Here is a 15,006-nt window from a genome sequence, read left to right on the forward strand (position 1 = left end):
CCATTGAATCAAAAATGTGAAAACAAATCTTTGTTCACGTTAATCATATGTTATTAACTACATATAATCAGATATGATTAAATACATGAGAAAAACTATTGAATGTAAAACATGAAAATTAATATTGTTCATATAAATCATATGTGATTAGATACACATAATCACATGTGATTATATATATTTAATCACATATGAATAATGTGATTAAATATATATAATCACACATGATTTATATCATTATGTGATTTCTGTACACAAGATTCATTTTCACGTTTTTGATTCAATAGTTTTTTCTTTTTCTACATTAATCATATGTGATTAAATACATTTAATCAGATGTGATTATATGATTCTAATCACATATGATTTTATTTGGAAAAAACAAATATTGTCTATATAAATCATATGTGATTAGCTATATACAATCACATATGATTATATACACGATAACAAATATTGAATCAAGAACGCGAAAACAAATCTTTATCCACATTAATCATATGTGATTAAATACATCAAATCACATGTGATTATATGAATCTAATCACATATGATTTATGTATCTAATAACATATGATTAAATATAATTAAATACTTATAATCATATGATTAAATTCTTATAATCACAAATGATTAAATATATGAGAAAAATTATTGCAACGTAAACTTAAAAATGAATATCGTTCATATAAATCATATGTGATTGGATACATATAATCACATGTGATTATATGTATCTAATCACATATGATTAAAGTTGAAAAAAAAACTATTGAATCGAGAGCGCGATAATGACACATGCTCTCGATTGAACGTTATATATATATATATATATATATATATATATATATATATATATATATATATATATATAATAGTCGTTTACCCGCGCAAAGCGACGGACGACAAATAGTTTGTTTCAAAAATTAATTTCTTTTCGATGAAGAGTGATTATTTTCAATTCAATCATTAGTTTGTTTTAGGAAACAAGTTATATTAAAAATAAAGAAAATTCATGAAATGACCAAATTATAAGGTGTTGAGTATTTATTTGGATGAAAAAAGATCTGGTCAAAACCTTGGAAGAGAAGATTTATAGGAGTTTGTTTAAATTTTAATATTATTTTATTAGTGATTAGTTGTACAATTAGCTTAATGATTTGGACGTCTTAAAAAAATATTATTATTTTATTCAATCTATTTTTAGAAATAATGGGATTTGTTTTATAAGATAGTATATATATATATATATATATATATATATATATATATATATATATATATATATATATATATATATATATATATATATATATATATATGATCATTCGAGAACTTAAAGATTCGTTAAAACTCGAGAGCTTTTCTATTGGGTTTTTAAATACTTTGAGACATATATGTTATTTAATAACATTAGACATTAAGTAGCTCATTAAGCACTTCATTTGCTGGGAAAAAATGTGATTTTATTTGTAGCATATATACACTTTTTCATATCTACATATCTATGCACATCAACACACAAAAAACTTCACTTTTTTTTAATTGACCTTTGATAAAATTTAAATTTGAGAAACAAACTTACTTACAAATAGTAAGAAATGACGGTGTATGTGATATATTAAGTTTAGCCCTTGATTCAGACAAAGTTCAAGTCATTGTATTAAAACATTCAATCAAGTTAAAAATAATTATCATACGCTTTTATAGAGTTTTGAGCTTTCAAATGGAGTTTTTTTTTTTTTTTTATAATTTTATATTTAAATTCATCTAGTGGTACATTATAATTTGGATTATATTACTAATTTAGAAATTAATCATCAATTAGAATCATGTTTATATATATATATATATATATATATATATATATATATATATATATATATATATATATATATATAGAGAGAGAGAGAGAGAGAGAGAGAGAGAGAGATTACATCTAAATAAACATTGAGAGCCATTCATCATGCACATATGAATGGAATTTATGGGTAAATGATCAATAGCCATTGGTATTGGATGACATTTTAATCATTCACATATGAATTCCATCATCATGTAAATAATGAAATTCATGAAGATTCTCAATATTTGTGTGATTCTCATTTATAAGTAAGATAAACTTGTACTTACCCGGTACAATGAAGTATAACATCCGCAACAATAGATAAACCATCTTGAAATGTCAATGTACCATTTGTGCTTACATAACTTATCTGTCAAGTGTGCATATATGAAAATAAAACAGGAATCATTTATTCATGTAATCTATTTATAAAATAATACTTCCCAAAGTAAATTTCTTGTAATTAAAAGCATGTATATAATTCTTTCATAAGACTTTATCAATCAAATTTGTCTTGTTGTATTTGTTTCTCGAGTAAAACAACTGAAGTAGTATTTATTGACATTTTTATCCAACATTGTCTTGAAAATCACCCAAAGTGAAATGAAAATTCAAGTCTGTGGTTTTTTTTTTTTTTTTTTTTTTTTTTTTTTTTTTTTTTTTTAATATATGGTGTAAGAAATGTATAATTAAAATAAAAAAAGATATCAACTTATGGTATGTAGTAGGGGTGTTGATCGGGTAAAATTTTCGGGTTTCGGGTAATTCGGGTTTTTCATATAAAAAAATTTACCCGTTACCCTACCCAAATTAAATTCGGGTAATTCGGGTATGGGTAATGGATTGGGTAAGGGTAATTCAGGTATTACCCGATTTTTAATATATATTTTTTAATTTTTTAATGACACCAAAAATAAATGTAATGAAATAAATATGTCGTGCTGAACTTTGAACATTGAGAATTTTTACTAAATAATATTTGAGATATCAAGTATTCTTTCAAAACTTTTGATCTTGGATCGAATTCTTTATTTATTTTTTTTCTTTTTTTTGTGGAACTTGATCATTGGTTAGGTTGTCAACTTTAATCGTCTCATCTTCTACTTCAATATCGTCATCCATTGGTGACGAATACCAACGAAGAGCGGACGAGGTACGAGGGTTTTTTGACGTGGGGAAAATAGAATGAGCCTTAACGAGGGAAATTGAGATTTGGGAATTGGGAGGGACATATAAACTCATAAATGGACATTATTTGTTATATATATTTAGGGTAATTGGGTATACCCGAAACCCAAACAACTTACCCTTTACTCAACCCGAAAAAAATTCGGGTTACCCACTTACCCGAAAAAATTAACCCGATATCTGATTTATCCGACCCGATTTACCCGTTACCCAAAAAAATTGGGTGGATAATTCGGGTAACGAGTATTTTTGACAGGGCTAGTATGGAGTTAAAACTTAAACAACCAAAAATTATTTGGAAAATAATTCCTTATTAACCCATTAATTGGCAATGAAAGTTAACAAACCCTAAGATTGGAATCATAACGAAAAATTCAAACTTGACATTAGGCTAATCGAGTTGCCAAGGAAGACCTATATAACAAAACTCACATTGTCAAATAATCTAACATTATATTATAATGTTTCCTACTTTCCTAGGTTGTCCTAAAGGCACCCTAAGTTGCTACATAGCATCACCAAGCCAACCATGACACACAAACATGGAAACACAAACTTGGAAATCAATCAATCATGTAGTCAACTTGCATAGGTTAGCCTAGCCTTAGATAACTTGAGCTATCAAGGCATCCTAGTTGTCACTTTGTTTGTAGAAAATTAACGGATCCTTAGAGTATCTTAAAAACACAAAGTGTGTATACATACATGAGTCGTCAATCGCATCTACGCTACATATATATGGTATTACTCTCACTATAACTTCCACGTTTTTTAAATAGATGGTTAGAAACTACTTTCCATATATACTCACTAAAAGTTTGGCATCGCACCTATGTTTGACAACCTGATCCCACTTTTCTCAGCCTTTTATTTTCCTATTACAAATACCCTCGTTTAAGAGTGGATATCTTATTCACTTTTGGTCAAATACGGATGTGTGATAACCATTTGCTAAGATTTCCTCCTCTTAATGGATAACCATTTGCTACCAATGGAGAATTGCTTCTCATCTTGAATTGAGGTGAGTGGATTTACACCAATAGAAACCATAAATTTCATACACAATAAAAGGGATATGCTCTATTTTCTTATTTTTAGATAGGAAATGTAGTTCGTTTTCCGTTCTATCCTATTTGATCATTGATATTCGAACATGGCTCTCTTTCCTTTGTTCTAGTTCATGATCTGAACGAGTCGCACATACACCCTAGTACATGTTCCTCGACGCTGAGGGCATCCCCGAAGCGCGGGGGATTTTGTGATATTTCTAATTGGCTGTCTTGTATTTCTAATAAGTTGTTTAATCGTTGACATGTTGAATCATATACATAATGGACTGGTTTAGATCGATCCTAACCGCATGATTATGAATTCCTTTTATTGAATAGAATAGTAAATAAAAATCATAATATATTAATATGAAACTCGGCAGGGGTAATTTCAAATCACAAATTGATGCGAAATCCAGGCTATGCTATTGTCATTCAACCGCTACAAGATCAACAATTCCATAAGCTTGGGCCTCTGTTGTTATATCTCTCTTCAAGTGAAGACAAGCTCCGTTTATATAATATACAACTAGATAATAAGCATCTAGATTTACACATGTTCAAATTAGACAAAAAAAAAAAAAAAAAAAAAAAAAAAAAAAAAAAAAAAAAAAAACTTATATTTTTTAATTAATTCGATTGAAATAAAATTTGAGGTACAAATTACACTTGTTTCATATGAATTAAATTTGTTTCTTATGTTTGGTTGAATTTTATTCTCATGAATGAAATTTGTTTGTTACCAATATGGTTTATTCATCTTCACTTATGATAACTAAGTGTCACATGGAATTTATGTAAAGGTTGCTAAATCTAAATTTATGTAAAGGTTGCAAAATCTAAAGATGGCTCTATAAGACAAATATAGATCACTTAAAACATCCTGCCAATTCTAAAAAGTTTTTTTCAAGAGTCTCCTTAGTCATTTGATCATGCAAAAGACAGTCAAAAGGGGTGAAAGGAAATAGAGACCATAGTTTGGTGCTATACTAGCTAATAAATGAAATGCTAAAAGTTGGATTATGACCATAGGTAGTATTGGTAATGAAATTGTGAAGTACCATTAATTAGGAGTATAAACAAAAGTAGCCAAATTAAATAATACGAAATTACGAAAACATATCCTAACATATACAAAAGTCTATCTCTTGCATTTATAAATAACCACTGAAGAAATATCAAGCCATTTTATATATAAGCATAAGGGAAAGAAAAATATGATGTTTTCTTTTTTAGCATCATAAGGTATAGTTATATGGTCTTGGATGATAGTGAATTAATCATGAGTACTTTTTATCTAAGCTAACCTGAAGTTTTATGCAAAGCCTTTTGTTGAATCATTCATCAATCCATAGGCACATGGGATTATTAATTTATAAACTCAAAATGAAGGAAGAAGTGCTATATCATGATTATTCTTCCGGAATTCATTGCTAATTCATTGCTATGGTTTTTCTTAAGAGCGTAATTTTACCAACGATTATAAATTTATTGGTAAACCATAGGTAGTATTGTAATGGATTACCCAGACATTCTTTATTTTCAATGGATATTTTCCATGGCTAAAATTCTGTTGCTAATACCTTTGTTTTCTAGTAGTGAGATTTTAACTATACCTTAGGACCAAATATTTTATAGGGAAAACATATATTAGAATTCAAACTAAGAAAACTACGATTATAAACTAAAGTATATAAATTATATTACCTTGGAGTGTTGCCATAGATTATCGAATTTCTCCAGTTTTGACATGTTAATAAGTGGAGATCTTGACGACATATGAACTTCTTTTGCAACCATTGCTATTTCTTTTGATATGTCAGTTGCGCTTGGTCCACTTCCAATTACAACTACAATCTTTTCATTTACAGACCACATATTATATTGTAACATATGTGACACAAAATATGCATAATAAATAAAAATGACTGTTGATGTGAAAATGTATATCATACACATAATATGAAGTTAATACATCTGAAATTAAAAATAAAAAATATAAAAAAATAAAAAATAAAAACTAATTAGAAGGGCCTATATAATTCTACTAGAAACTGGACTTTCACCGACGGAATCAGAGCGACGGATTACATCCCTAGCTAAGTCAGCGACGGATTTCATAGGGTTCAGCGACGGAAATCAAATTATGTGATAAATAAAGGGTTCCGGATATTAGTGACGGATCTTAGCGACGGAAATAATCCCTAGCTGATATGCCCCTAATTTTAACCCTCGATCGGTCGCTGTTTTCTTTTTCCATATTGTTTATTCCCGATTATTTTTCAGTTCGCTCCCAAGGGACTGCCTCCCAATAAATAGAGACAGTCGAATCGAAACCCAAGAAGAAGCTACGCTCTCCGTCGCCGACAGTCTTTCCTTCGCCGGCAGGTTCACCATCTCTGGCCCTTCTTCAGCAGGGACGATCTCCCCTACTCCATAGTCGATTCCATCAGGTAACCCCATATTCTTCCGATTTCTTGGACCTAGTTGTTTTTTGTAACATGTCTCGTTGTTTTCTGTAACATATTCTCTTTGATTTCTTGGATATTTTGCATGCCATGAAAGTAATTTCTGAATACTTCAAACATAGATGTGAAACTTCAAAAATTATTGTGTGTAATTCAAAAAAGGCTGCTAAAATCTCCTATTAGGAGGAAAAAACGGAAGGGGAAGGGTATAATGGGAATTTGGGGTCATCAAAAGGCTAATAAGCTATGTTTCAGCGAGTATTTTCTGTAATCATTTTCTGATTTGCTGTTCTATGTATATAGTTGATTTTGTGTGATTGTGACATAGTGAATCTATTTTTTACATTGCTTTTAGTGCATTAAAAGGTCATGATTCATCTATATGCAAATAGATACCAATGTATATGTATATTTGTATATTTATTTTTACAGGGAAAGTATTGGTTTAATTCAATCTATTGGCTAAATGAGTAAGATTTTTTTCATGCCAATGGAATAAACCATTCCATTCTTTCCCTTACTCCATACAAACCTACAATCTATTAAAAAATGTATAAAAACAATATCAAACCTGATTAATTATCTATATGCATTAAATAGTAATTTACTTTTGTATTTTGTCAGAAATACTTTTTTTTCTCTCTAAATGGTCTAATATAGCATTGTACTTCCTGTTATAGCATCTTACTTTCACTTCTACTTCGATCATTTCTATACAGTCTTATTTACTTGATATTATTATTTTTAATAAACCTAGTTACAAAATAAATGATTATTCCAAAAATGAATTTATGATTTTTTGTGAAGATTTTTTGTCTTGTGTATTTTTCTTAACCACCTCATTTCTCCTTACATTGTTTCTAGTCCTGTAATGTATATCATAATTAATAGGCTTCATAGGTGATCATTATGTCAACACATAATGATAGAGGATGGATGTAACAGAAAAGAAGATGGGTATCTTAGTGAAACATATAAAGAATCCGTTGACCATTTTTTGGATGTTGCTTTTTCCAATGAAGCAGTTGTTGATAAGAGTTGTATCAAGTGTCCTTGTAGTAAATGCAGAAATATGCCCTACAAAACAAGAGATGATGTAAAGCTCCACTTGTTACAATACGAGTTCATCCCCAATTATACAACTTGGTGGGCACATGGTGAAAAAACTAGAACATTTCAGCCTAAGGTGCAACCGCCTAATCCTATGGAAGATGATGATTTTGATGGGTGCTTACATATGATGATGGATGCAGTGGGTTCTACTGATGATATGGTCCTTGATGCTGATGAACCTTTATGGGAGGGGTGCAAAAACTATTCAAAGTTACAAGCAGCATCAGAGTTGTTGAATTGGAAGTCAGACTTCAATATATCTCAAGCTGCATATAATCATGTACTCCCGATGATGAAGCGGATGCTACCCCCAAATGAGAAACTAGTTGGAAGCTTCTACGAGACAAAGAAGATTTTGAAGAAAATTAGACTCCCTGATCAAAAAATTGATGCTTGCAAAAATCATTGCATGCTATACTATGGGGCCGACTCAAATTTGACCCGTTGTAGAGTTTGTAGTCATGATCGTTACAAGAGTGGTACACGAAGTCTGGCTCCTTATTTGGTGATGAGATACTTGCCAATTGCTCCTAGACTTAAAAGGTTGTATGTGACAAAAAAACAGCCAAGCATATGACTTGGCACTGTGAACATCGTACAAAACCGGGTTTGATGGCGCATCCTAGTGATGGTCAAGCATGGAAGCATTTTGACTCGATGCATCTAGAATTTGCTTGTGAGCCACGAAATGTTCGTCTTGGTTTATGTACTGATGGCTTTAGTCCAAATAACTCAAATTCGACTCCATATTCATGTTGGCCTGTATTTCTTTCAATTTATAACTTACCTCCTTGGATGTGCTTAAAAGACTCGTATGTTCAGTTAAGCATGGTTATTCCTGGAAAAAAGAGCCCAGGTCAAAATTTGGATGTGTTTCTTCGTCCACTAATAGATGAGTTGAAAATGTTGTATAATGATGGTGTTGCAGTGTACGATGCTTCACACAGAGAAACTTTCACTATGAGAGCTATGCTTTTATGGACGGTTAGTGATTTTCTGGCTTATGCAATGTTGTCTGGATGGAGCACACATGGTCAGTTAGCATGCCCATATTGTATGGGTAAGTCAGGGTCATTCTAGCTGCATCATGGAGGTAAACCATGTTGGTTTGATTGTCATCGAAAGTTTTTACCAATGTCACACCCATATAGAAAAGACCTACAAGGATTTCTATCTCAAAAGGCCATGCGATCTGAAGCACCAGAGGTCTTAATTGGTGATCAAATTTGGGAGCAAGTACGACACTTTCCAACTGTTTATGAAGGCGTTCCTTACAGAGCAAAAAATAAAAAACTGCCTGGGTTTGGGACCACTCATAATTGGGTAAAAAGAAGCATCTTTTGGGAGCTACCATATTGGCGAACTTTGCTAATCCGACACAATTTGATTTAATGCACATTGAGAAAAATGTGTTTGAAAATTTTTTCAACACTATTTTTGACACTTTAAAAACAAAAGATAATATCAATGCAAGAAAAGATGTAGAAATGTACTGCAACCGAGAGCATATGCATATCTATAAGCAAGGGAACATGGATATGAAAAATAGAGCACCATTCACATTGACCAAACCACAAGTAGGTAAAATATGTGCATGGTTAAAAAAAACTTAAATTTCCTTACGGGTATGCATCAAACTTGGGGGGATGCGTTAACATTGAAGATAATATCTTTTATAGCTTCAAGAGTCATGAGTGTCATGTGTTTATGCAAAGGTTGCTACCAATTGCTTTAAAAGGGATGCTGCCAAATCCAATATGGAATGCAATAACAGAAATGTGCACATTCTTTCGTGTGATATGCTCACGGGTGTTATGCATAGTTGAGTTAGAGCACTTGCAAAAGACAATTGTTGAAACCATTTGCAAGTTGGAAAAAATCTTCCCACCAGGATTTTTTGATTCCATGGAGCACCTTGTTGTACATTTGGCTCATGAAGCTATTCTTGGTGGCCCGGTTCAGTATAGATGGATGTATCTTTATGAGAGGTTGTTTATGTACTTTATAAATTATTTCTCATAATGATCTTAAAACTATATGAAATTGATAACATTTATTTTCAAAATCTATTTAGGAAGCTTGGATCAACCAAAAGAAAGATTAAAAACCAAGCAAAGGTGGAGGGGTCAATTGTTGAAACTCATCTTGTGGGCGAAATATCTATGTTTTGCTCCCAGTACTTTAAGCCTACAATAGAAACACGACTGAACCGCGAGTCACAGAATTTTGCCCCCGACATTCCTAGTTATAACAGGGTCGACTCTCGATTAAGTATTTTTAAAGTTCCATCTCGAAGATTATTTGAAAAAGGTCGCCAACAGAGGGCCTTGAGTGATGAAGAGATATGCATTGCTCATAATTAAATCTTGATTAATTGTGTAGAGGTTCACCCTTTCATTAGGTATTCAAGTTATTTTTTTATTTTTTATTTTTTTTTTGTTTTGATGCCATAGTATTCTAAAATTGTGGTTTGTTATCTATGAAGGTTGTTTGAAAATTTTGCAAGCCAAGGACAACCACATATAGATCAAGAGACACTTGAGAGGTTTAGGGATCAACATTTTGCTAAGTGGTTCCAAACACATGTGGGTATTATAAAAAAGCATGTATTGCCCGATGGTCTACTATAGAATTTAGTTAAATTAACGATTATTGTTTTGATCTTAGGTTTCTCGAGAATCATATGGTATGGTGACTAAATATGGTGATGATATTGATAGTCATCCTCCGTATGATCATGAACTTTGGCTTAAAGTTACTGGGGGTATCAAGAAAGGACGAGTACTTGGATTTGGCTCTGTTTCTGATCCACACAAGTTTTGGTGCCTTCTCAAGCAGCCCCAAGTACAAGTACAAGTCCAGACAATGTAGAGGTTTGTTTTTACTTTTTCACTATCTAACTACTTTACTATAAACACCTCTAGCTGTTGGAATTCAATTTGGTAGTACATTGCTATTTTTAAGTTGTTATTTGTTGATATATATTTCCAAGTTGAAAGTAGGTTACTATATGTTGATATATTTTTAGGTTGGAAGTAGGTTTCTACTTTTTTATATATATTTTCAGGTTGAAAATAGATTGCCATTTGTTGATATATATTTCTAGGTTGTTATTTGATGATATATATTTTCAACTCGAATGTATAGTATTTTAACTGAATGACATGACTTGGAGTTTATATATGTATAAACTTAGTTATTGTTGCTTTTAATTGTTTGAACTTTTTTTTCAAGTTGAAAGTATGTTGCTATTATTAATAATTTATGTTTTTTTTTCAAGTTGAAAGTATGTTGCCTTTTATTGGATATATGGTTTCATGTTTAATTATGTGTAAACTTAATTATTGTTGTTTTATTGGATATATGGTTTCATGTTTATTGGATATATGGTTTCAAGTTTAACTATGTGTAAACTTAATTATTGTTGTTTTGTAGGTTTTTGTTGACCGTATTCGTGAGGAGATAAAGGATGAGTTTCGGGCAGAACGTGAAGAAATTGAGGCCTAAAAACAAGAAATTACCAAGATTTATAATGACATCCTAAAACTCACCCAAGGAAGTAACCTACCCAACTAATTAGACATTGACACTTGATTTTTGTGATTTGGTTTCGATACTTTGAAATCAGCTTAGATTTTGTGACTTGGTTTCGATACTTTGAAATCGATTTAGAATGACACTTGATTTTTATGATGTTTTTCGATTCTTTGAAATCGAATATGAATCTTTATTTTGGTAGTTGAATATGAATCTTTAAATTAGTAGTTGAATTTTAATTTCTTTTATATAAAAATCGCATTTTATTTGTTTAGAAAAACAACTTATAAAAAGCATTAGCGACGGAATAGCGACGGATTGCCAATGGATTTGTCAGGTTCTTTGTGATTGATTAGCGACGGATTTCCAACGCAATACTGACGGTTAGTAGCAACGGATTAGCGACGGAATATGGGGTTTGACTGAGCAATGTGTGCCATCGCAAATCCCTCGCTGATCCGTCGCTGGGTCCGTCGCTGAGTCCGTGGTTGGCAGTTAGCGACAATGGTTTTTTCGACAGGCAATTCCGTCGCTGATAGCTATCAGCGACGGATTATCGACAGAATTTTTCGTCGCTGAAAGTCCATTTTCTAGTAGTGTATTTACTTAACTAGCAAACACGGTTAAGAACGTTTAAAGTTTAATGCATTGTGATCACACAAAATTAAGGAATACAAATGAATATGTAGAGCTTTTGATGATAATTTACATGGAGTTTTGTGCTACTAACCTGGTTTAGAAATGGTTCAGGAACACGATAGTTGTGGCTGTGCATTTGTTTTTTAGACCATGTCTCAATACCTGCTCCAATGTTTACAATATTTCAAGTTAATTGGATATGAAATCGCTACAAATTATTTTTATTAAGGTTGCTGTGTGATTTTTGTTTGTTTAATATAGTGCAATTTTTTTATTTAAAAACAATACAGTTCTTGTTCACTTTTATGTCTAAATCAAATAATATAGTTAATTTTGGTAGTTTTCTTATGGGAAATCTCTAATAAATCTCAATATTGTAGATTTATTATAAAAAAAAAATCTCAAACTAAATTTTATTTATAGAAAAACATAGAAACACGGTTAAAACTTCGGATAAACCATTTTTGACCGGTTTTACAGAGTTAGACGGTATCTCGTCTTTTTTTTTTGTTAATTTTGTTAAAATATTGAGACTTTTTTGAAAATTAACCTATTTTTAACCAATAACCAAAATATTAGGACTTTTATAAAGATTAACCTTAAACTAATATATATTATTATTAACAAATTATTTTTAAATATAACGTGTCTTCTTATTATAAAACATATTTGTTGCTAATTTCGAAAAATGTAAAAGTGGACTTTGTACTCTCTATTGTTTGCTTACCACTTCAAATTTTCTATCCTCTTGTGAATTCTTGTTTCATACCACATGGGTGTTCTTATTATTTTCTTTAATCTAACTAACACTCGACCTATATATCTTACCTGGTAATAATTATGGACTAACACACATCCATTAAGAGTGGAAATTGAACTTAGAATAACAGTTAAAATACATAATCACTCTTAATTGGTTTCAATTTAAATTTTTGTTCAATCTTCACTTTTTACTTTTCACTTTTAATGGATATGTGTTAGTCGATGGTTATTACTAAGTAAGGTATGAAGGTTGAGTCCTAATCAGGTTAAAGAACATTAAAGGAACAACAACATTAAAGGAATACAATAGAGTGCATCTCACCATGACACTCAAACGAAGGGAAAGTAGAGAGTTTGAAGTGGTTAACAATCATTAAGATAATATTTAGTCCACCGACAACTATATTTTCTTTCAGAAATGTCATAATATTTTGGTTATTTGTTAAAATTAGGTAATTCTCAGAAAAGTTTAAATATTTTGACCAAATTTACGAAAAAAAAAATATAGGATACCGGTTAAATCTAAAAAACCTATCAAGAAAGGGTTTTCTCGAAGCTTTAGCCTTTATTGTGTATTTTTCTGTAAATAAAATTTATTTTGACACTTTTCCATAAACATGGCTAAGATATTGGTATTTTACAGAGATTTCTTTTTTATTAATAATTTTTTTATTTAACATTTCAATTTTAAAACAGTGATTCACTAACACCATCTAGTAACAATAGATTAGTAATATGGTTTAATAACAATATATTAATGTGTCGATAATTATATATCAGTGATTTAGTATCACCAATGAGTATATGTTTTTACATAAAAACTGAACAATAGGTTTATGGTTATTTTACCAGAACATTGTTAATATATAATTTCTGTTACACAACAATTATTGCTATAAATGATTCGTTAATAATTTAGTAAAATTATTGAATGTGAGTTTTACATAATATATAAGTTTGTACCACTGAGATGACTTGCATTACCGAATAATTTTTGGAATGCATGAGCCATTCATGTTCCAGCTACGACATACGACTGATTCAGTAATACTATAAAAAATTAAAATCCAATTAATAGATTTTTTTAAGTAGACTGCACCGATTTTACACAAACAAATACTACATTTAACAAAAAAAAAAACATTTGTTGTTGAACGAAAAAATAGTTCACAAACTATTATTGTTTTCAACAAACAACTTGCATTCGTTTTAATAAAAAAAATGCAGTGTTTTATTAAAATAAGTAAAACTAAATTATTTGAACTCAAAATTACACATGTTAATTTAACAAATCATAAACGAATTGTGGTGAATCATAATTATATTTTACATACGGGTGAAGACTGAAATTAGGCATTGAGCGATTGTATTTATATACTTTACATACGGGTGAAGACTGAAATAAGTATTTATGCTTTTTTTAATCACAAATTTTGTTTAATATTTAAAATGTCATTCAACTTGTTTTTTAAATTTAATTTGGCCCTTTTAACATGAGAAATTAGGTTTCCAACGTCTTTTTAATTATTTAATACCATTGAGGTTTTTAATAGCTTTCCTAAGGTCTAGTTCCCGAGGTTTATCAAAAAAAAAGGAATGCAGAAAAAAGAAAGTAATGAAAGAAAAGAAGAGAAAATAAAGAAAAATAAATTTGTTTTTGTATTCCTTCATTGAAGAGAAGTGAAAGTAAAATTAAAATTTTTGATCTTTCTCTTGAAATTATTCCAATTCGGATGGAAAAATAGAAGGGAAAACGGTATTTTCATTTCTTTTAATTTTCTTTTTGTAATAAAATTCGGAAGCATCAATTTTTTTTCCTTTCATCTCATTTTCACCAATTTGTTTTTTTTTTCTCTAGTTAAGTGAACTCGAGAACGGGATGTAATAGTTTTTTGAAAACTTATTAATCAGAAAGTTTTTCTCTTTGAGCTTTTTCAATAATCTAAGGGGTCATATGTTTTTTTAACCAATAACAAATAAACAACGACGACAAAAAATATCAAAAAATCAAAAAAAAATTAAAATGGGAAAATCTCTCGTATTGTCAAAGATACAAATACTTTTTCGTTTTAAGATGTTTAATGAAAAAGTCTTCTATCGAGGTTCTAAGATCATTGAATTTTTTTAGCTACTCTTACTTTCTTTTTGGCTATTTAAAACCACTTCACATTTTTTTAAGCATTTAAGGTCCTTACATGTTTTTTACTTCTTTCTATTTATTTCATTTGTATACTTTTTCATAATTCGTTTTTACAAGTTTAATTTTAATTTTGTTTTTACATGTTATTTCACTAACCGGTGTTGCAAATAATAAAGAAATTGATAAATTGTATTATCTAAACGACCTATGTCAACCTATTTTAGATTCGACGTAGAAGGTTAATCGCGGAACACTAATAATGTT

The 15,006-nt window shown here is 30.1% G+C and overlaps 1 protein-coding gene and 1 long non-coding RNA gene across 3 annotated transcripts in view; one reads left to right on the forward strand and one right to left on the reverse strand.

Moving 5' to 3' along the window:
• LOC145098335 (flavin-containing monooxygenase FMO GS-OX5-like) overlaps positions 1–15,006 on the reverse strand; it is a 46,134-nt gene that overhangs the window by 22,963 nt on the left and 8,165 nt on the right. The window contains exons 2-4 of the mRNA XM_079035975.1: positions 11,932–12,002; positions 5,791–5,940; positions 2,134–2,216 (exon numbers count right to left, since the gene is read on the reverse strand). Coding sequence (XP_078892101.1) covers positions 2,134–2,216; positions 5,791–5,940; positions 11,932–12,002 — 304 coding nt within the window. The remainder of the gene's footprint in view (positions 1–2,133; positions 2,217–5,790; positions 5,941–11,931; positions 12,003–15,006) is intronic.
• On the forward strand, positions 6,262–11,439 carry LOC145098316 (uncharacterized). Of its 2 annotated transcripts, none has more exons than XR_013704552.1 (6): positions 6,262–6,536; positions 7,443–9,652; positions 9,739–10,065; positions 10,150–10,249; positions 10,332–10,537; positions 11,100–11,439. It is a non-coding gene; the product is annotated as an uncharacterized LOC145098316 (long non-coding RNA). The 2 variants fall into 2 exon arrangements; XR_013704553.1 differs by having other exon boundaries at positions 7,452–9,652.

Source organism: Lactuca serriola, chromosome 1 (assembly GCF_051521515.1).
Source record: "Lactuca serriola cultivar US96UC23 chromosome 1, Lser_US96UC23_V15, whole genome shotgun sequence".
NCBI lineage: Eukaryota > Viridiplantae > Streptophyta > Magnoliopsida > Asterales > Asteraceae > Lactuca > Lactuca serriola.